This window comes from Sinohyriopsis cumingii, chromosome 17 (assembly GCF_028554795.1).
Source record: "Sinohyriopsis cumingii isolate HCF-2022 chromosome 17, ASM2855479v2, whole genome shotgun sequence".
Lineage (NCBI taxonomy): Eukaryota > Metazoa > Mollusca > Bivalvia > Unionida > Unionidae > Sinohyriopsis > Sinohyriopsis cumingii.
This window is the reverse complement of record NC_142977.1, coordinates 15,342,563-15,367,489: the sequence shown is the minus strand read 5'-3', so window position 1 is coordinate 15,367,489 and position 24,927 is coordinate 15,342,563. Positions and strand designations below refer to the sequence as shown.

The following is a 24,927-nucleotide window of genomic DNA, read 5'->3' as shown; positions in this document are numbered from 1 at the left end:
TACGCGCGCAGACATACGCACACACACACACACACACAGAGGGAAGAGAAAAAAACAAATCCAAAATATACTATCAATACAGAAGGGAGATAACACAAACCCCAAATAAACTATCAACACAAACGTACGCGAACGCATACAAACCCCAAATATACTATTCACACAACGTCGCTAACGCATATAAACCCCAAATATGCTATCTACACTCGGGAGGAAGAAGAAAAAACAACCAAATATGCGATCTACACAACGTACGCGAACACACACACACACACACACACACACACACACACACACACACACACACACACTCACACACAGAGGGAAGAGGAAAAAACAAACCCCAAATATACTATCAAAACAGAAGGGAGATAATAAAACCCCAAATAAACTATCCACACAAACGTACGCGAACGCATACAAACCACAAATATACTATCAACACAGAAGGGAGATAATACAAACACCAAATAAAATATCCATACAAACGTACGCGAACGCATACAAACCCCAAATATGCTATCCACACTCGGGAGGAAGAAGAAAAAAACAACCAAATATACGATCTACACAACGCACGCGAACACACACACACACACACACACACACACACACACACACACACACACACACTCACACACAGAGGGAAGAGGAAAAAACAAACCCCAAATATACTATCAACACAGAAGGGAGATAATACAAACCCCAAATGAACTATCCACACAAACGTACGCGAAAGCATACAAACCACAAATATACTATCAACACAGAAGGGAGATAATACAAACACCAAATAAACTATCCATACAAACGTACGCGAACGCATACAAACCCCAAATATGCTATCAACACTCGGGAGGAAGAAGAAAAAAACAACCAAATATACGATCTACACAACGTACGCGAACACACACACACACACACACACACACACACACACACACACTAACACACAGAGGGAAGAGGAAAAAACAAACCCCAAATATACTATCAATACAGAAGGGAGATAACACAAACCCCAAATAAACTATCAACACAAACGTACGCGAACGCATACAAACCCCAAATATACTATTCACACAACATCGCTAACGCATATAAACCCCAAATATGCTATCCACACTCGGGAGGAAGAAGAAAAAACAACCAAATATACGATCTACACAACGTACGCGAACACACACACACACACACACACACACACTCACACACAGAGGGAAGAGGAAAAAACAAACCCCAAATATACTATCAACACAGAAGGGAGATAATACAAACCCCAAATAAACTATCCACACAAACGTACGCGAACGCATACAAACCACAAATATACTATCAACACAGAAGGGAGATAATACAAACCCCAAATAAACTATCCACACAAACGTACGCGAACGCATGCAAACCCCAAATATGCTATCCACACTCGGGAGGAAGAAGAAAAAAACAACCAAATATACGATCTACACAACGTACGCGAACACACACACACACACACACACACACACACACACTCACACACAGAGGGAAGAGGAAAAAACAAACCCCAAATATACTATCAACACAGAAGGGAGATAATACAAACCCCAAATAAACTATCCACACAAACGTACGCGAACGCATACAAACCACAAATATACTATCAACACAGAAGGGAGATAATACAAACCCCAAATAAACTATCCACACAAACGTACGCGAACGCATACAAACCACAAATATACTATCAACACAGAAGGGAGATAATACAAACACCAAATAAACTATCCACACAAACGTACGCGAACGCATACAAACCCCAAATATGCTATCCACACTCGGGAGGAAGAAGAAAAAAACAACCAAATATACGATCTACACAACGTACGCGAACAAATACACACACACATACACACACACACACAGAGGGAAGAGTCAAAAACAAGCCCCAAATATACTATCAACACAGAAGGGAGATAATACAAACCCCAAATAAACTATCAACACAAACGTACGCGAACGCATACAAACCCCAAATATACTATTGACACAACGTCGCTAACGCATACAAACCCCAAATATGCTATCCACACTCGGGAGGAAGAAGAAAAAACAACCAAATATACGATCTGCACAACGTACGCGAACACACACACACACACACACACAAACACACACTCACACACAGAGGGAAGAGGAAAAAACAAACCCCAAATATACTATCAACACAGAAGGGAGATAATACAAACCCCAAATAAACTATCCACACAAACGTACGCGAACGCATACAAACCACAAATATACTATCAACACAGAAGGGAGATAATACAAACCCCAAATAAACTATCCACACAAACGTACGCGAACGCATACAAACCCCAAATATGCTATCCACACTCGGGAGGAAGAAGAAAAAAACAACCAAATATACGATCTACACAACGTACGCGAACAAACACACACACACACATACACACACACACAGAGGGAAGAGTCAAAAACAAACCCCAAATATACTATCAACACAGAAGGGAGATAATACAAACCCCAAATAAACTATCCACACAAACGTACGCGAACGCATACAAACCCCAAATATACTATTCACACAACATCGCTAACGCATACAAACCCCAAATATGCTATCCACACTCGGGAGGAAGAAGAAAAAACAACCAAATATACGATCTGCACAACGTACGCGAACACACACACACACACACAAACACACACTCACACACAGAGGGAAGAGGAAAAAACAAACCCCAAATATACTATCAACACAGAAGGGAGATAATACAAACCCCAAATAAACTATCCACACAAACGTACGCGAACGCATACAAACCACAAATATACTATCAACACAGAAGGGAGATAATACAAACCCCAAATAAACTATCCACACAAACGTACGCGAACGCATACAAACCCCAAATATACTATCAACACAGAAGGGAGATAATACAAACCCCAAATAAACTATCCACACAAACGTACGCGAACGCATACAAACCTCAAATATGCTATCCACACTCGGGAGGAAGAAGAAAAAAACAACCAAATATACGATCTACACAACGTACGCGAACAAACACACACACACGCATACACACACACACAGAGGGAAGAGTCAAAAACAAACCCCAAATATACTATCAACACAGAAGGGAGATAATACAAACCCCAAATAAACTATCCACACAAACGTACGCGAACGCATACAAACCCCAAATATACTATTCACACAACGTCGCTAACGCATACAAACCCCAAATATGCTATCCACACTCGGGAGGAAGAAGAGAAAAAACAACCAAATATACGATCTACACAACGTACGCGAACAAACACACACACACACACACATACACACACACAGAGGGAGGAGGCAAAAACAAACCCCAAATATACTATCAACACAGAAGGGAGATAATACAGACCCCAAATAAACTATCCACACAAACGTACGCGAACGCATACAAACCCCAAATATACTATCAACACAGAGTGAAGAAGAAAAAGTTTTTTGAAAGTACCTAAGCCCTCACCTGCAATGACCAACTCTGCCAAACACCTACACCCCACCCCCACTCCCAACACTACAAAACCCATTTAACCCGTTATTTTATGGCATCAGTGTGTGATTTAGGAAACATCAAGACACAAAATGATGGATGAATAGACTGACTATTGTTTACCGATTTGCATGTCTAAAGAGCGTGCGTGAAGGAAAACATCCTTCCATTTCAATTCTAACTAAAACATGATCCAGAGGGATAGAGAGAGGTGAAAGAGCACAATTTCATAAAGTGTGAGTAAAAACAAAACACGCCATCCTTATTATACAATGTCAAGACCAAGAGACACTTACGTTTTCTTTCTGGTCTATTCTCTTTTAGAAGGTAGTATGAAATTTCACATCAGGGCCAACGCATCGGCTCACATTGTCAATTTTTCCATTTCCATGTCTTTACTGGCACAAGTTCTTCATCATCTTCAATTTCTTCTTCTTCTGAATCCCTCTTCTCTGTTTCGTCTTCTCCTGACAACGATATTAGGTATCTTGACTTTTGTCTCTCTTTCTTAGACGAAGCAGGTATTCTGGAGACAAATACCCATTTACCTTTGCAGATATAGCAAACTTCATTAGCACTTACACACTTTCGTATGACTCTCATCAAATCAACGATCAAAAGAGTAAGTTTTGTTGCCACTTTCGCATGTGAATTATGCTTTCGTATGACTTTTAGCAAATATTTGATAAGCAGGTCGATCTGTGCTGACTCTTCCATCTTCTTGATCGTTTGAGAGCGGAATGAATACTCTGACGCTAAGACACTCTCCTTATATACAGAGACCTGCTGCGTATGAAACCTAGTCAAATGTAATTTTGCAATAAGATGAAACGATTTCATTGAGGAAGTAAAAAGCAATGATGTACCGTATCGCCTCACAGAAAACCTGAAGTGTTAGTTCAAATCCGTGTCAGCGATTTCGAAGACGACATAACTGAGCTTTAATCAATGCTCTCCAATTATGCCACAAAACCACGAGTCCTGATTCACGCCAAAAGAAATTTCGTTCGGTCCATAAAAAATAGTATCATATCTGAGAAACGCAAAAAGGAACTTCCAGAAAACTGAGAAAGACGGCTTACACCTACAACGTAAATGTATGAGTTCAAGTAGTGCGTAAAACTTAGTCAAATTAAATTTTTATAGTCAAGACGAAACGATCTCTTTTCGAACAAGAAAGCAGACACCAAGCGACAATGGCGATCCGTGTCACACAACACTTTTCAAAATGTATATTATCAGAGGTTTGTTCTAGCGATCTGCACGGTTAAATTAAATGTTGATGTATTTTGCAATGAGACGGACACAATTTCCATGGGATCGCCCATGGTACGAATGTTCGTGCATTAGTTTAATTTTTAAAAATATTTTTTTTATATAAATCGCCTATAGGATAGACCCAGTAAAGCATGGCCATTCTCGTCACTGTCTGAATAGCTACTCAAGTCAATTCGAAGCGAACGCGGTAAGAAAATAAGTATAGCCAATGAAATGGCTTACAACGGGTGATGCATTGTTTTGTTCTAGGACTGTGTGGCATAATAATCCCTATGTTCTTGCGTTGTTACTATTACAGTGCAGACAGACTGAAATGTGAACTTACAAGCCCTCTTTGTGTTGTACCATTTCCTCTTACCACATCAAAATACTGAGCGTCACAGTATTGGTTCGCGTTTTCAAACTGACCATTTTTTTATATCTCACTTAAACATTTCGACATAAACACTCACACTCACATCGGTAGAGTCAGAACAGACGTGTTACAGTATTGAGGGGCATGTTATCTTTTCGTTTTCAAACTAATACATTTGGGGCTTGTATGAAGTAAAGAACCGAAAGTACAGTGAAACTCAAGGATGATGACCCAATCTGTCTGTCTATTGACGCATGTATTTACTTAAGAAGAAATATGACCTCTAAAACACAAAGAGATACGGCAAGCATGATTAGATCAAACACAACGATGTTTTTCTTCACGCCCGTGTAATTTAGAGTTTCAATCGTCTTTGAAGACAAACTTGGTCTCCTTTTGTAGGGCTTGAAATAATAAAAGAAACTGAAAAATCTTAAGCACTTTGCTATAGATAATTTCATCAACAGACTAAACAACATAAATACCGTTACAACAATAGAAAGCCTTAAATCTTCTATCAAAAAGAAATGCATGAAAAAAATTAAAGATTAACGATAACTAACCAATGAAACCGAATTTAACAAAGGCAATGACATGTGAAGAAATGCCTCTCACTTTGGAAAGGTAGGCGAATGTACTCTGTCATGCACCATCAACTTGAAAAAAATTATAAACAGAGAGAAACCTGAATTCAAAATTCAGTTGTTTCTTTTTCTTCAAAATTGTTTCGTTTCTTTTTTCTTTTTTTTGGAACAAATCTAAGCACTAATATAGAGTGGAAAAGGGAAAATGCACATACAAGCTTTGATATTTCTGAAAAAATGAGGGGATATTCCTAACGTTCATAACCACCTATATATGCTTGGACTTGTCTGTGACTTATCCACAAAACAAGATGTACATATTTCTGGGCAAGCTGCAAGTGTGTGCGTGTTTTTGAAAATGGTAAAAATGGGATATACAATTTTCTCGTGACACTTATAAAGTGAAGAGTCTGTGCAAGTGTCAAAAGCCAAAGTCATATAAGTTTTGTATTTTGTACGGCTTGTAAAGATTTCCACTTTAGAAAATGTGAAGTATCACAAGTTATTATAACAAACAGAAGTGGAACATAGGGGCTTGCAAGAAAGAAAATAACCCAGACAGTTGGTGTCATCAAGAGTGCTAGAGACGGTACCCGAACTTGCTTGCTTGCTTACTTGAATTAAAGTGATTTTCGCTCTAATGGAGCATGTATCACTGGTTTAATATCACACCGCGTGATTTTTAATTACTCCTGGGAAGGAAAGAGAGCCTCATCCCCCCAGGCTTTCATGTACTCACAGACTACTTTTAAATTTAGCCAATCAGGTGTAGGACTAACTAGTCCTTAACAACCTGACTGAAAGGCTTTAAACATGAGTGGGAATTGTCTCACCACACACTCATTTTTCTGTCCGAGCGTGGTAAAGGAGGAAAAAGGTGCTCAGCAAGACAGCCATGGATGTTAAGTACTCACCAAAACGCTAGCCCGTACTTATTTCAAATCAAGTCGTGTCACCAAAAAAGACGACGTGTACGACATCAAAGGCATTGTCAAACGCAGAATGCCTCAGTGCTAACTGGCTAGGTCTGCATTTCTTGCTCCCGCTGCTGTTGCGTATATTTCTTCCTTCCACACCGAGTTCTGGGCCTAATTCTTTAAATTTCGTTGTACCCGAACTTACATTATCCATATTACCACCAACAAAAAAAAAACAAAAAAAAAAAAAACGCACAGACCTAAAAGAAACACTCACTCACTTTTTACAGAACATTACTATTTTTAAAATTTTGATAAGCGACGGAAACGAACAACTTAGAGTCACACTTTCTAACCAAGATAAAGAAATCATGTGCTGATAGACTCACTTCTGTATTTTTTCTTCTAACTGACTAACATATCATAGGCAATGGAATGTTATTTCTTTTCGAGAGTATGGGGTAGCCCTGAAATTTTTGGGGGGAACTTGAAGCGATCGCCATAGCTTCAAGTTCCCCAAATTTTTGGGGGGAAGTTTAAAATAAATTTGGGGAACTATGGCGATCGCTTCAAGTTCCCCAGTGAGTGTAAAAAGTGAGTGAGTGTTTCTTTTAGGTCTGTGCGTTTTTTTTTTTTTTTGTTTTTTTTTGTTGGTGGTAATATGGATAATGTAAGTTCGGGTACAACGAAATTTAAAGAATTAGGCCCAGAACTCGGTGTGGAGGGAAGAAATATACGCAACAGCAGCGGGAGCAAGAAATGCAGACCTAGCCAGTTAGCACTGAGGCATTCTGCGTTTGACAATGCCTTCGTCGTATACGTCGTCTTTTTTGGTGACACGACTTGATTTGAAATAAGTACGGGCTAGCGTTTTGGTGAGTACTTAACATCCATGGCTGTCTTGCTGAGCACCTTTTTCCTCCTTTACCACGCTCGGACAGAAAAATGAGTGTGTGGTGAGACAATTCCCACTCATGTTTAAAGCCTTTCAGTCAGGTTGTTAAGGACTAGTTAGTCCTACACCTGATTGGCTAAATGTAAAAGTAGTCTGTGAGTACATAAAAGCCTGGGGGGATGATGCTCTCTTTCGGTCCCAGGAGTAATTAAAAATCATGCGGTGCGTTATTAAACCAGTGATACATGCTCCATTAGAGCGAAAATCACTTTAATTCAAGTAAGCAAGCAAGCAAGTTCGGGTACCGTCTCTAGCACTCTTGATGACACCAACTGTCTGGGTTATTTTCTTTCTTGCAAGCCCCTATGTTCCACTTCTGTTTGTTATAATAACTTGTGATACTTCACATTTTCTAAAGTGGAAATCTTTACAAGCCGTACAAAATACAAAACTTATATGACTTTGGCTTTTGACACTTGCACAGACTCTTCACTTTATAAGTGTCACGAGAAAATTGTATATCCCATTTTTACCATTTTCAAAAACACGCACACACTTGCAGCTTGCCCAGAAATATGTACATCTTGTTTTGTGGGTAAGTCACAGACAAGTCCAAGCATATATAGGTGGTTATGAACGTTAGGAATATCCCCTCATTTTTTCAGAAATATCAAAGCTTGTATGTGCATTTTCCCTTTTCCACTCTATATTAGTGCTTAGATTTGTTCCAAAAAAAAGAAAAAAGAAACGAAACAATTTTGAAGAAAAAGAAACAACTGAATTTTGAATTCAGGTTTCTCTCTGTTTATAATTTTTTTCAAGTTGATGGTGCATGACAGAGTACATTCGCCTACCTTTCCAAAGTGAGAGGCATTTCTTCACATGTCATTGCCTTTGTTAAATTCGGTTTCATTGGTTAGTTATCGTTAATCTTTAATTTTTTTCATGCATTTCTTTTTGATAGAAGATTTAAGGCTTTCTATTGTTGTAACGGTATTTATGTTGTTTAGTCTGTTGATAAAATTATCTATAGCAAAGTGCTTAAGATTTTTCAGTTTCTTTTATTATTTCAAGCCCTACAAAAGGAGACCAAGTTTGTCTTCAAAGACGATTGAAACTCTAAATTACACGGGCGTGAAGGAAAACATCGTTGTGTTTGATCTAATCATGCTTGCCGTATCTCTTTGTGTTTTAGAGGTCATATTTCTTCTTAAGTAAATACATGCGTCAATAGACAGACAGATTGGGTCATCATCCTTGAGTTTCACTGTACTTTCGGTTCTTTACTTCATACAAGCCCCAAATGTATTAGTTTGAAAACGAAAAGATAACATGCCCCTCAATACTGTAACACGTCTGTTCTGACTCTACCGATGTGAGTGTGAGTGTTTATGTCGAAATGTTTAAGTGAGATATAAAAAAATGGTCAGTTTGAAAACGCGAACCAATACTGTGACGCTCAGTATTTTGATGTGGTAAGAGAAAATGGTACAACACAAAGAGGGCTTGTAAGTTCACATTTCAGTCTGTCTGCACTGTAATGGTAACAACGCAAGAACATAGGGATTATTATGCCACACAGTCCTAGAACAAAACAATGCATCACCCGTTGTAAGCCATTTCATTGGCTATACTTATTTTCTTACCGCGTTCGCTTCGAATTGACTTCAGTAGCTATTCAGACAGTGACGAGAATGGCCATGCTTTACTGGGTCTATCCTATAGGCGATTTATATAAAAAAAATATTTTTAAAAATTAAACTAATGCACGAACATTCGTACCATGGGCGATCCCATGGAAATTGTGTCCGTCTCATTGCAAAATACATCAACATTTAATTTAACCGTGCAGATCGCTAGAACAAACCTCTGATAATATACATTTTGAAAAGTGTTGTGTGACACGGATCGCCATTGTCGCTTGGTGTCTGCTTTCTTGTTCGAAAAGAGATCGTTTCGTCTTGACTATAAAAATTTAATTTGACTAAGTTTTACGCACTACTTGAACTCATACATTTACGTTGTAGGTGTAAGCCGTCTTTCTCAGTTTTCTGGAAGTTCCTTTTTGCGTTTCTCAGATATGATACTATTTTTTATGGACCGAACGAAATTTCTTTTGGCGTGAATCAGGACTCGTGGTTTTGTGGCATAATTGGAGAGCATTGATTAAAGCTCAGTTATGTCGTCTTCGAAATCGCTGACACGGATTTGAACTAACACTTCAGGTTTTGTGTGAGGCGATACGGTACATCATTGCTTTTTACTTCCTCAATGAAATCGTTTCATCTTATTGCAAAATTACATTTGACTAGGTTTCATACGCAGCAGGTCTCTGTATATAAGGAGAGTGTCTTAGCGTCAGAGTATTCATTCCGCTCTCAAACGATCAAGAAGATGGAAGAGTCAGCACAGATCGACCTGCTTATCAAATATTTGCTAAAAGTCATACGAAAGCATAATTCACATGCGAAAGTGGCAACAAAACTTACTCTTTTGATCGTTGATTTGATGAGAGTCATACGAAAGTGTGTAAGTGCTAATGAAGTTTGCTATATCTGCAAAGGTAAATGGGTATTTGTCTCCAGAATACCTGCTTCGTCTAAGAAAGAGAGACAAAAGTCAAGATACCTAATATCGTTGTCAGGAGAAGACGAAACAGAGAAGAGGGATTCAGAAGAAGAAGAAATTGAAGATGATGAAGAACTTGTGCCAGTAAAGACATGGAAATGGAAAAATTGACAATGTGAGCCGATGCGTTGGCCCTGATGTGAAATTTCATACTACCTTCTAAAAGAGAATAGACCAGAAAGAAAACGTAAGTGTCTCTTGGTCTTGACATTGTATAATAAGGATGGCGTGTTTTGTTTTTACTCACACTTTATGAAATTGTGCTCTTTCACCTCTCTCTATCCCTCTGGATCATGTTTTAGTTAGAATTGAAATGGAAGGATGTTTTCCTTCACGCACGCTCTTTAGACATGCAAATCGGTAAACAATAGTCAGTCTATTCATCCATCATTTTGTGTCTTGATGTTTCCTAAATCACACACTGATGCCATAAAATAACGGGTTAAATGGGTTTTGTAGTGTTGGGAGTGGGGGTGGGGTGTAGGTGTTTGGCAGAGTTGGTCATTGCAGGTGAGGGCTTAGGTGCTTTCAAAAAACTTTTTCTTCTTCACTCTGTGTTGATAGTATATTTGGGGTTTGTATGCGTTTGCGTACGTTTGTGTGGATAGTTTATTTGGGGTCTGCATTATCTCCCTTCTGTGTTGATAGTATATTTGGGGTTTGTTTTTGCCTCTTCCCTCTGTGTGTGTGTATGTGTGTGTGTGTGTGTTTGTTCGCGTACGTTGTGTAGATCGTATATTTGGTTGTTTTTTTTCTTCTTCCTCCCGAGTGTGGATAGCATATTTGGGGTTTGTATGCGTTAGCGACGTTGTGTGAATGTATATTTGGGGTTTGTATGCGTTCGCGTACGTTTGTGTGGATAGTTTATTTGGGGTTTGTATTATCTCCCTTCTGTGTTGATAGTATATTTGGGGTTTGTTTTTGACTCTTCCCTCTGTGTGTGTGTGTATGCGTGTGTGTGTGTTTGTTCGCGTACGTTGTGTAGATCGTATATTTGGTTGTTTTTTTCTTCTTCCTCCCGAGTGTGGATAGCATATTTGGGGTTTGTATGCGTTCGCGTACGTTTGTGTGGATAGTTTATTTGGGGTTTGTATTATCTCCCTTCTGTGTTGATAGTATATTTGGGGTTTGTATGCGTTCGCGTACGTTTGTGTGGATAGTTTATTTGGGGTTTGTATTATCTCCCTTCTGTGTTGATAGTATATTTGTGGTTTGTATGCGTTCGCGTACGTTTGTGTGGATAGTTTATTTGGGGTTTGTATTATCTCCCTTCTGTGTTGATAGTATATTTGGGGTTTGTTTTTTCCTCTTCCCTCTGTGTGTGAGTGTGTGTTTGTGTGTGTGTGTGTGTGTGTGTTCGCGTACGTTGTGCAGATCGTATATTTGGTTGTTTTTTCTTCTTCCTCCCGAGTGTGGATAGCATATTTGGGGTTTGTATGCGTTAGCGACGTTGTGTGAATAGTATATTTGGGGTTTGTATGCGTTCGCGTACGTTTGTGTTGATAGTTTATTTGGGGTTTGTATTATCTCCCTTCTGTGTTGATAGTATATTTGGGGTTTGTTTTTGACTCTTCCCTCTGTGTGTGTGTGTATGTGTGTGTGTATTTGTTCGCGTACGTTGTGTAGATCGTATATTTGGTTGTTTTTTTCTTCTTCCTCCCGAGTGTGGATAACATATTTGGGGTTTGTATGCGTTCGCGTACGTTTGTGTGGATAGTTTATTTGGTGTTTGTATTATCTCCCTTCTGTGTTGATAGTATATTTGGGGTTTGTATGCGTTCGCGTACGTTTGTGTGGATAGTTTATTTGGGGTTTGTATTATCTCCCTTCTGTGTTGATAGTATATTTGTGGTTTGTATGCGTTCGCGTACGTTTGTGTGGATAGTTTATTTGGGGTTTGTATTATCTCCCTTCTGTGTTGATAGTATATTTGGGGTTTGTTTTTTCCTCTTCCCTCTGTGTGTGAGTTTGTGTGTGTGTGTGTGTGTGTGTGTGTGTTCGCGTACGTTGTGTAGATCGTATATTTGGTTGCTTTTTTCTTCTTCCTCCCGAGTGTGGATAGCATATTTGGGGTTTGCATGCGTTCGCGTACGTTTGTGTGGATAGTTTATTTGGGGTTTGTATTATCTCCCTTCTGTGTTGATAGTATATTTGTGGTTTGTATGCGTTCGCGTACGTTTGTGTGGATAGTTTATTTAGGGTTTGTATTATCTCCCTTCTGTGTTGATAGTATATTTGGGGTTTGTTTTTTCCTCTTCCCTCTGTGTGTGAGTGTGTGTGTTTGTGTGTGTGTGTGTGTGTGTGTGTGTGTGTGTGTTCGCGTACGTTGTGTAGATCGTATATTTGGTTGTTTTTTCTTCTTCCTCCCGAGTGTGGATAGCATATTTGGGGTTTATATGCGTTAGCGATGTTGTGTGAATAGTATATTTGGGGTTTGTATGCGTTCGCGTACGTTTGTGTTGATAGTTTATTTGGGGTTTGTGTTATCTCCCTTCTGTATTGATAGTATATTTGGGGTTTGTTTTTTCCTCTTCCCTCTGTGTGTGTGTGTGTGTGTGTGTGTGTGTGTGTGTGCGTATGTCTGCGCGCATACGTTGTGTGTGTGTGTGTGTGTGTATTGGTCTCTGTTTGTCCCTATAAAAACTCACTTTATCCCTATCAGATACACTCTACCTACCTACCTGCAGTAGCGTGTATTCAGGTCAGCCACTTGCAACACTGTTGACATTTATCCCCTAGTGTTCAGTACAGTGACGTCACTGACGCTGCAAATTTTGAGACTATAAATATCGACTTGGGGATTTCCACATTTTGTAGCTATACATATATACTAGAATTCATAAACAGGAACGTCACTCAAGCTGAGGCTATAAAAAGATAGTGGGATTTTCCAAAGGAAAAACCCACAAGTTGGAGCTATAAATAGATAGTGGGATTTCATAGGAATTTCAGCTGATTATAGATACATAGGTATTTATTCACGATCGTCACAGAAGTTGATATTGTAAGTAGTTACTAATTTTATCCATTTTAGTCTAAACCATTGTAACTTAATTTTCGGGGATATGTTTATTTTCCTTTAAATTCTGGGACAATTTCGTCATTTTAGCGTTACTTTTAGTCACATCCATTTTGTCGTTGAGCATTTCCTTGATTATAGCTATTTATAGCATCATTACAATTATGCAAATTTTTGAACACCCCAGCAAGATTTCAGGTCTTGGTAATGCTTTATATATAAATCTCACGCTTGTACTAGTGTATGTATGTCTCTGTCTCTGTTGTGTTTGACCCTCTACCATCATTGTCCCTAGACAATCCCACCATGTTCAATTTCCCTTGACTCTAGACAGTCCCACGATTTTTCTCCATATTCAATTCCCCTTGACTCTAGACAGTCCCACGATTTATTCCCATGTTAAATTCCCCTTGTCCCTAGACAAGCCCAAACTCTGTTTCCCCCATGTTCAATATCCCTTGTCCCTAGACAAGCCCAAACTCTATGTTAAATTCCCATTGTCCCTAGAGTTGCCCACGATTTTTCTCCATGTTAAATTTCCATTGTCCCTAGAGTTGCCCAGGGGTCTTTTTAATGCTAAGTCCCATTGTCCCTAGGGTGCCCCACTTAACTACTACTATCATCGAAAAATTCAGATCATGATTAGACGCTTCGATGACAACTCGATGTGATATAGCCATCAATACTGCATTAGTGTGATAATAACATATTCATGATTGTTTATGATATTATTTATTATCTTTACAGTATATAAATACGATATTAATCAACATGGAGCAGATCCTCGAAGGCGAACAAATGGAACTAGAAGATGTGGTTCAGAATTTGTTTGCTGAACGACATGCCAAATTTATCTTTGACATGTTGAGTTCCTATGAGTCAAGGCCAACATATCACCTTATTCATAGAGAGCAAGGTCGGAGATTTGCAGATGTACCAGAAGTCGGTAATGGTCTGTTTGTATTGTGCGTTGAGCTTCCTGATAATGGAATTCCAGGACTTCCAGTATACGTGGGAAGAACAAAACGATCCTTTAGGGAACGCTTACCAGAAATAGGCCATATAGAAAGAGTCTTTGCAGTTCTGCGAGATGAATGCCGCCTTGGTGTTTATGTGTCGAAACTTTCACATCCCGTTGCTTGTTTCATGAAACACTTTTTTCTAGAAGAATTTAACTTCAGTCTAAACGCAAATCTAAACACCCCTCGAAGATCGTTCCTTCAGTATATGCCACAGTACATACGGAGAAATAGTGCGGAAGAGATATCTACAAAATGGAGAGAGTCTCTGGGAGAACTGAAAAATCTGGACACCAAACTCCAGGTTATGAAGTACGAAAGCCTACAAGAAAGTCATGACTTAACAGAAGAAAATCAAACCTTACGCCAGGATATAGACGACTTAAGACAGCAAATAGAACGCATTAACCATAATCTGGGTAATAACCAAAACTGAAATAAATGATGGGGAAAACTTGTATTGATTGAACTTGAAACATGATGCAAACTTCTTATTGGAGAAAACCATCTCAGACAAGGCATGATATGATCTATATGTGTTTGAAACGCACTGATTGTATTGTTAATGGCCCTATGTCAAATCTGTAAAAATGCTAAAATAACATCAATACTATTCTCTTACAAATAGGATAAGCTCTCACCAAATGTCTGTTAAAAAAAATAACGTTTCATTATGAACCAATTGTCGATCTTCAAATCTGTATATACTCCTCTGGTATTCACGTTACTTATTGTACGTAAAACTGTGAAAGTCTAGAAGTGGGTATACGTAAAATACAGTATGTACAGATCTGAAGGGCTATAGTTGAATTTCCTTAACTGAATTGAATTCATTTCTTTTTGTTAAAGAGCTTTTCTTTTTATATGCTGCGAAAGATCTGATGTATCTCCTAATGAGTAATCGAAGTTAAGGCACTCTTGTTCCGCTTATTTGAATACTGTAAAAACATCTCTCTTGGTAGTTAGGCACCCAGTCCTTGACACTTAGGCCGACACTTACTTACCACAGGGCCGCGCCATGTTGACTTCTATGTAGGTACCACGAAGCCATCTTAGTTAACTAAAATCCTCTTCTGGCGTGGTCATATACATACGTCTTGACGGTCAGAAATATTGAGATTTACAGATTTATTAACGAGCTTACATTCCAAGGATTGTCTCTGGTAACCGCTACATTTTGGTAATCTATATGTATTACAACGAGTATTAGTACAATAAATAGATATACATAAAAGACGTATTTTTAAGTAGCAAATCAGCTCCTCTTTGCATGTAAGGTACAAAATTCTTACACGATCCACATTGTAGTCGAAATCATTACATTTCATCGACTATTTAAAAAACCTAGAAGAAGAAAATTATACGAATGATATTAATGCTATATTATTTATTTGTTTTATAAAATTAATATGAGTACTTTTTCTATCTGAAAAGACGAATTGCTTTTCACATACCTGATCAACAGATTGATCAAAAGTAAAAAGTGTCATTTACATGGTTCACACTTAAATTTTTAATGTCATTAAGCATTTTGAAGTATATAAAATTTGTTATAATAGTTGTTGATTCTTTACATCGTGTGTGTTGTTTTAAAAAAACACTTATCCCATAATGTAGGAATTAACATGCATTGAAACAATCCATGCGTGCCCCGCCCACCTATCATTTAGCCAAGTACAAAACATTGAACTTTAGATAACTTTGAAATAGGCATTAAACTGACTGACGGACACCAAACAGATTGATTTTTTTTCTAACATAAAATGCCTTTCTCATTCTTACGCACATATATGTATTGTAATGGCTTAAATGGGATAATGAATCTCAGACCCCTTTAACAGTTTTTATTATGCCATTCCTGGCGACTTAGTCCATCCATTATTCCGTGACAGTTTTCTTTCCTCTGAATAGCCTTGAAGCCTTTTGATATCTTATAATAAAATTTGACACGTTTATCTCATCACTGGAAGGTTTGTTGGATACAAGCCCATCTGCCCAATCTTCAGTATCAAGGTCACGTTCAGTATTTCAAGTTTTCCACAACACTTTTGTTTCCATTCTTTGATTTAAAGTTGTTTCTAGTTTTGAATGAAACTTGATATATTTGTCTTAGCCAGAAGGCAAGTCACATACCAATGTCTACGTCATTGATGTGCAAAGTTTAAAGCCATGTGATGTAAACAATTAAATGGATGAAACATTACATATATATTATCATTAAAGGGGTGTGAAGCAATACTTCTTGGGTTCATACTTCTAGGTAAAGGTCACATGATTATATTTTAGATTTTTCATCACACATTACTTTGAACTCTGTTACTTCAATGTTCAAAAGCAGAATTTTTTAAAATACTTGTTGAAATGTATTGTAACTTTCAATTAAATATCTTTAAAGCAATTGTTCCAAGTTTTAACAATTTTTGGTATTAAATTATAAACAATGGGAACTCAAACAATTGCAGATTTTCAATGTGAAAGGACAAGAATACAAACGTGGGCATGCTGAAGAGGCAGCTAGAATAATATTCTGAATTTTCCAAAAACTTTCCCACTACATGTGCAGTCCTCCAATCAATCCAGTTTTTGTATTACCTTCCTGTTTCAGCTATATATAACTCTCTATCCATTTTTATAACGCTTGAAATTTGGTAAACTTAACTTTTCATTATTATATGATTTGTTTCATACCTGATTCTAAGATCAAGGTAAGGTCAGTAATACAGGTGTTTTTATCACATTTTGATTTCTGCTCTATCAAATGATCACAAGCCACCTTTAAATGTATGTACTTTAATTCTTTAACTCCAAAGTAATCAGATAAAGGATGAAACCCGATACGCTTCTATCTGGTGAGTAGATCGACGGTCACGTATCACCTTCAAGACCATTACTTTACATTCGAGGTCAACGTTCATTTTAATTCCTTAAGTTGTACTCTAGCACCTTTAAAGATAGATATTTTAAACATGCCATACCTCTTACCAGTTCAAGTCAATGTTTTCTATTCTATCGTGTTTTAATTTTATGCCTTCTATTTAGCTATTTAGAAAGATCAGGACGCATTCATATAAATGTGTCATTGGTCCCATCGGGATTTCTTGATGTTTTGATTACATGATAATATCATGTTCTTTGAATATATGTGATGTCATAAGCTACAGAGTCTAAGCACTGATTTATCAAAAAAGATATATATATATATATATATATATATATATATATATATATATATATATATATATATATATATATATATATATATATATATATATATATATATATATATATATATATATATATATATATATATATATATATATATATATATATATATATATAACCTGGTTAGATTGTCAGACCATTAGTCTAAGACCAAATTCTACAACATTTTTTAACTTTATTTTTTTCCCTTCAAAGCGTATTAAAATCGTTGAGTCCAAACTCTAATTTACACAAACGAAATTCGGTTGGCATGTTTGCATACGTAAGTAGAATTTTTTTCCTTCACATTACTGAAAAAGTTGTTTACATTTGTCAGAATGTTTGAACTTTTTTATACTAAGGAATTCTGCATCGGGAGCATACATCAAGTTAAAATAAATATTATTATATTATGCAATAGCAAACTTATGATCTTAATTGTTATTATATTACACGTATGTTGCATTTCTCAGTAATCTTTATTGAAACTTCTTCTTCTTCCATGTATAAAGTAATTGTTAGATGTAAGGTATTTTAAGCGGTACATTTGAGCAATAATCATTACATTTCTTCTTAACATATAGGTACAATATGCCTATCTGTATATTCTATCTGCGTGTTAATAAATTTGTATATGTTACAAAGACTTAATATTCATTACTCTTAAGTTCCAGTACATACGGATTACTAAAGGTGTTAACTCTGTTTCTCAAAGATCAGAAGAGCTTATGGGATGGACTGCTGGATTTGCTGTCCGTCTGTTAGAACACATTATCGCTGCTCCTACTAATGTTTGCTGGAACATCCAATATGGCCAATACAACGGTCATAATGAAAACAGTATCATCGCTACTCCTCCTGAATGGATGGTTATATCAACATGGCGTTTTAACTGATGTCTAGTTGGTCCTAAATATAAATGTTGCTTATTTGACATCCAATATGGCTGCCATGGAAGCCGCCTTGACAATCTTGCTATCACAACTCCTCAGGATCATAAAGAATATTGAACAGAGATGTATACTAGAAGTTTTCTCATGTTGTCTAGTAGGTCCTAAATTAAAATTACGGTGATCAGATATTATATATGACCACAATACTGACCATTTTTGAAAGTTTTGTTATTGCTACTGTTCCTAAATGTTTCGTATTATCGATATGGCATTACCAAAAGAGTTATGATGATATAGAGTTGGTTCAAAATTTAAAGTTGTGTGAATCATACATCCAATATGTATGCTCACTAATGTTATGGGTCAGGATTTTCAGAAGCTATTTCAACAGTCAGCAGTTAGAACGAAACGGTTTTATCTTGAATTCCTGGAAAATATCTCGCCAATGAGAGCGTTAGTCCCTTGTGAAGGACTCTTGTTAACACACCTGACCATCAGATAAGTGAAGCCGAAGACCTGAGCAAATCATTTTTATCAGTTAGTGTTTGATATTTTCAATTTTTATTCCCAAAGCTATTTGTGATCTCGTTTTAGACACAGCATCCTAACTTTAAAGTTTATTAAATTTGTGCAAATGATATCAATCTGCAAACAATTAATAATGCTCTAATTAAAACAAAAAGAACAACATGTCGACAATAGCTTCTCCTCAACATCGTCCAATACAATTCAACCTAATTTGATTAGATATATCCTGGCAATATCCTCTCTCAACTTTAGAAGATGATGCCATCCATCATCAAGCCTAGCGGCTGTTACTACAAGTAGAATATAACTAAACTACCTCGTTTCTCAAACTGCTATGTATAAATTAACTAAATAATCAGTGTGTTAAACATCATAGTCTTTCATGCTTATGCAAATTATCCCCTCTAATTATTACATATAGCTGGGATTACTACACATAAGAAATGACACCACCCCTCGAAAAACAGCTGAATGAAATTTCACCAAATTCAAAGGTATTCTTTGAAAACGATATCTCAAAATCCACCAAATATGACTGTCGTTATTAAAAGTGTACAAAATTCTTCACTGGTTTCTTGTCCAAACCACTGATTAGAACTTACATGCAGCATCCCAGCATCATATTCTCTCAGTTTTCCGCAAACAATACAGATCCACTCGCAAATAGCATGCCATTTCCTGAGTCACATCCATGTTTGGTCCATCTTGGCAAATATGGCTCACCAGAGAATTATCAGACCAGCTTGCCCCTCTTTTAATATCCCTATGCACACTTTCAAATCTATTTTGAAATAACGTTTCCCTAGCGTTTCTGAATGTTTTAATTGCTTATCATACCATTCCTGCTTGATACCATTTTAAACTATCTATCAATCCTCCATTCATCACCATACCGTTTCGTGTTGTACCATAGCGTTTTGCAAAATTCAAGAGAGTGTCCCAGTCTGTCGCGACCTGTAGTTATTTAAAGCAGATTTCAACTTTAATATGGGCAAAGTCTATTAAAACAAGTCCAAATTGTGAACATTGAAATTAACTCTTCAAATCATTCTCTGTTAACTTGACAGCGTACTGTTTGATATTTTTTTATTGTGTATGCCGATGTGGTCATATGGGCGCATTTACTCATCATGGTAATTGTCTTCTAAAATTTAATATCAATATAAATTTTTCAAAGTCTATTCAATATTAGTTATTGAATGTTCTGCATCTTTACTGTTATCAATAAACTTCCAGACGAGAATGTTTGATCGCAATGGACTTCTACAATGTTGGGTAGGTACTAACTGGGCACTATTAGTCTACTCATCACAAAATAGGGTAGTACGATTTTTTTTCAACATTCGCAGTTTTCATTGAGACACCACAGCGCGCGACATTCAGTCCGGTTAATACTCGAGGAAGATGAAGAAAGACGATAATAAGGGCATTTCGTACATGCAACAAATTTGGAAAATTCAAAAATAATCTCAGTGAAATCGGACTTTGAACGTTAGGATGATTAAATCATGCAAATAGAAAAGATACCATTATATATAAAAATCAATCCAAAACGCTAAAATAAGTAAGATATGGTTGAGTAATGTAAAGGATAAACAATACTTAGGCATTTAACTGATTTAGGAAACAAGTAAAGAAAATATTAACAAGATTGAAAAGTAAGTGATAAGTTCTTATTAGGTTAAATGATAATGCAACTTTTCAAAGAAAAATGTGTAACAGATGATACTGTTTTATGGTTAGTAGTAAGATGGCAGCTACTTTTGGTATAACCATGGCAACTTTTGTAAGAAAAACAAGACAAGCATCGCGGTAGAAGGTGGTAGTGGTGGAGGATTCAGCGATTGTTATACAGAATGATTTATGTAAATTTATATAAATTTAAAGTATTATTGCCAACTATTTTTGCCAGTGAAATAAAGTGTTTTGTATCTTTGGTCGGGTACCTCACAGGCTTTGTACATTCACTGGAAAAGTTACTTTTTCATTAGCCGATAACACGGTTTGTTAAGTCGTGCCATTAACTTGCTTTGTGCAATTGTATCATAATGAGGATTTTTCGGTAAGCAAAACAAAATGAATAAAACTCCGAGAAAAGTAACACATTAATAGTATACTGATTAATTTATCAACCAGCTTCTTTAAACAAATATTACTCCACCTCTTGAAATAATTCGACGAAGTTATAGACGATAGTTTTTTTTTAACATTTTTTTAGTTTATGTCTGGCTTACCATTAATTAGACTGCCACTATTTTCCATTTTCATATTTCTTGTATAAATAACATTCAGTGTCGTGTACATCCTTTGTGCATGCAGCCGTCTTAACACCGAATAAACAAATCTAGCAACCCAATAGTGTCGTGTACATCCTTTGTGCATGCAGCCGTCTTAACACCGAATATACAAATCTAGCAACCCAACAGTGTCGTGAACATCCTTTGTGCATACAGCCGTCTTAACACCGAATATACAAATCTAGCAACCCAACAGAAGTTGATGCTACCATCCAAGGTGTAGAGAGGTGCATTTCTGATGTGAAATCATGGCTGACATGTAACAAGCTGCAGATGAATGTTGACAAAACTGAGGCCATTCTGATCACAACGCAAAGACGTTCTCATTCACATCCTTTACCTCAAACAATACATATCAGCAACACCAACATTAAATTCACACAATCAGTACGAAACCTAGGTGTTACTCTGGACAGTATTCTCACATTGCACCAACATGTCATGAACATATGCAAGGCCGCATATCTTGAGCTGAGACGCATCAGCTCCATTCGCAAATATCTTTCAGTTGATGCCACTAAAACACTTGTGTGTTCATTAGTACTTTCAAGGCTGGACTATTGTAATTCAATTCTGTCTGGTTCATCTCAATATCTACTCAGAGCACAATTCCCCGCTACTATGCACCCTACACTTTCTATCCATTCGATCCAGAATCAAACACAAAATTTGTTCTCTGTTTTACGTTTCACTGTCGGACTCTAGTCCAACATACCTATTTGACCTTACCCATGTGTACACACCAGCAAGATACCTACGCTCCTCTTCAGACAATCGTATACTCATTATTCCCACTACGAAAACAAGGTCATATGGACAGCGTTCTTTTACATACAAGGGCCCAGCAACGTGGAATGAATTGCTTATTGAACTTAGACACAAAGACTAAGTGATCCCATTCAAGAGTGCTCACAAAACTCACTTATTTCGACTTCAAGAACAAACTTAAAGACCTAATAATGTTTCCTACCTTAAATATTTTCAGCATTTTTTGTTATGTTATCTAATTTCATGGTGTTTGTTTTTGTAATCATATCATTATATATTAGGCGCTATACAAAGTCCTCATTATTATTATTATTATTATTATTATTATTATTATTATTATTTTATCACTGCTTTCTTTGCCAAGTGAGTGCGACTTCAGTACTTTCGAAAAATTTCACTGTGCTATTATTTCAGATGCACTGTTTGTCTTTGCTTGCTGACTATTTATTATCTTTATTAGGAATTAAAAATAAACAATTCAGAAATCACAAATAAAATTAGGGATATAGATCCCACTCCAGAGCGAATCGAGGTCGGGTATTCGATAATTTCTCTTTGCTTCGGTACGGTTTGCCTTTAATTCAATGCTTTGTGCTTGAATAATTTAATAAACCATGTACACCAGAGTTGGATAAAATTTTAAAATCGAATTCATAACAACAGGAACATGTAAAGAACGGGTTAGGTATTTCATAAAAGTCTGACTGCTAGTGAGCCACAGTATGTTATAAATTTATGAGTGCCGGTGGTTTTCAGTACAGTTTTAAGCGCTAGTGGCCTACATTTTTGCATCAAATTTGAGTGTTATTGTTTGATGATTTTGAATACAATTTTGAGTAATAGTGGCATGGATGTTTCTAAAATATTAGGTAAATAGTAAAAGACGGTCCATTTGCTTTACAAATTTGCTTAAGAGAGTCAAACTACGTATGTTTTATACATTTCTCTTACAGTACTTTTTGTTCTTTGATTGTAAATTGTTGCGAAGCCAAGAAGCGTTATCGTAATATAATGTCAACTGATATTCATACAACTGTTTAAACTGAATCGACATACCTTACTTTCCAATATAGCGTCATGTCGTGCACGTACCACATCAAAGGTGTGTTGTTGTAGTTTTGAATGCTTTGGGTGGCGAGAACCACGGGAAGCTACCTGCATTCTTCCTCACATGCACACACTGGCTGAGTCCGAGACTCGAACTAACGACGGCAAAGGTGAGATAGCAATGATCGGAAAGCGCTTCAGAGCATTCGACGACCCGGGCCTCCGAGACTCGAACCCACGCAACAGAAGTGAGAAGTGAGTGATCATATAAGGCGAACGCCTCAAACTACTAGTCCTTCAGGCGGCCGTAGAAGTTGTAGTAGCAGTATGTTGCTGCTGCTGCTGTTCCATTACTGACGGCATTTTCATAGAAGTTCCATAACTTCTGCCTTATTAAATTTATAAAGAGAAGAAAAATAATTGGAAGGGTTTGTATACGATTTGAACCGTATTGAGAACTAATCTAACTTTAGCACCTTTAACACAACTACGCAATTGGAATTTTGTTACATAAATAAAATCTCTAATGAAACAACATTTTGTTAAAATCTGAGGAATTTAAAAATAGGTTGTAAATATACATAATTCAATGGATAACCGGACTAACATTTCTAGAACAGATCAATATTTCAAACTCAACAAGCCACATGAAAAAAGAAAACATCGTGATGCCTAACCGTCTTAGAAACAAGACACATAACACTCATGTGTCGCAGCATACATAAGCTCTCGTGTCTTGATTAGAAAACATAGCTCAACGTCCTAGTACATCACGGATGCAAACAAACCTAAAGCTCTTCCGTATAGTTTTACTCGTATATGCTGTTTCCTTTTGTGAATCTTGGAAGCTTTGTGAGTCATGCTTGTACAACTAGCAGACGTCAATTGTTCACCGAATAAATGTAGGATGGCCTTATTTCCTCTTACATAGTGCCAACTGAAAAACAAATAAAGAAATATTGCGATTAGGTCAGAGGATTAGATCACATATGACATGTATATTAGGTGCTCAAGTATAAAATTGAACATTATTGCACATTCCGTTTCGGCTTTTCGACACGCAGTAAATAGGAAGTTATTTGAATATTAATTTTAAGTAAATAAGGCTACGCCGCATATAAAACTATCAAAACAAAATTCCAGCAATATTAACACGATTCAAAAGTTTGCTAAACTATGTAGCTGGCAGCGATTGTAGTCATCAGAATCAATTTGTTCTAAGCACAAGTAATACCATAAGCACAAGCGTGATAAAAACACAACTACAAGCAAGCAGAAAGCATCACAAAACAGTTATTCAAAGGTAAACATCTCAACCAGAAAAAGGTCTTTTGAAGTCTTACTCGCTTGGCAAAGATAACAGCAATAAAAATGGTAATATCAATATCTGTAAAACAATAATAACTGTTATATGTTTCCCTTCAAAGATTGTCTAACATTTGACTTAATAAAAGCGTACCATTTACTTTAACTCAGTGTTATTATTATTTACCTTTGAAATATTTTCTAAAGCCAGTTAAATGTTTAACCATTGATTCTCTTGTAATATCTCACTATTTTAGGTTTATTAGCAGGATGTTTTCGCTAATCCAATCTTTAATATTTTCTTGCTTTAATCGTCATGGCGTACGTGGTCTGATTTCATTGAAATTAATTTGAATTTACCTAATCTGCTGCATAAACGAAACCCCTTAATTCTCTTTTTCCTTCATCATTTAATAGTCTATTCATATTTCTGTATCGAGTATAACATCTTATAAGCATTTTGCTTTATTTCGAATTTCATTCATAAAATCAATTTTCTCTTGTATAGATCAGCATCATTCATTGGCTGATCAGCAATGGTGAAGCTAATTGTTTATAATTTGGTAAATACCATTAATTCCCTCTTTGTCCAACCATTGTTACAGAAATTATGTCCACCTCTTTAAGTACAATGGAGTA

General features: G+C 36.7%; 1 protein-coding gene across 1 annotated transcript in view; it reads left to right on the top strand.

Annotated features, from left to right (window-relative positions):
- LOC149777800 (uncharacterized) overlaps positions 1 to 18,094 on the top strand; it is a 46,073-nt gene extending 27,979 nt beyond the window's left edge. Inside the window, exon 2 of the mRNA XM_089938849.1 lies at positions 13,978 to 18,094. Within this exon, the coding sequence (XP_089794975.1) occupies positions 14,002 to 14,685 (684 nt within the window). The 5' untranslated portion in view covers positions 13,978 to 14,001 and the 3' untranslated portion in view covers positions 14,686 to 18,094. The remainder of the gene's footprint in view (positions 1 to 13,977) is intronic.
- The last annotated feature ends 6,833 nt before the right edge of the window (positions 18,095 to 24,927 follow it).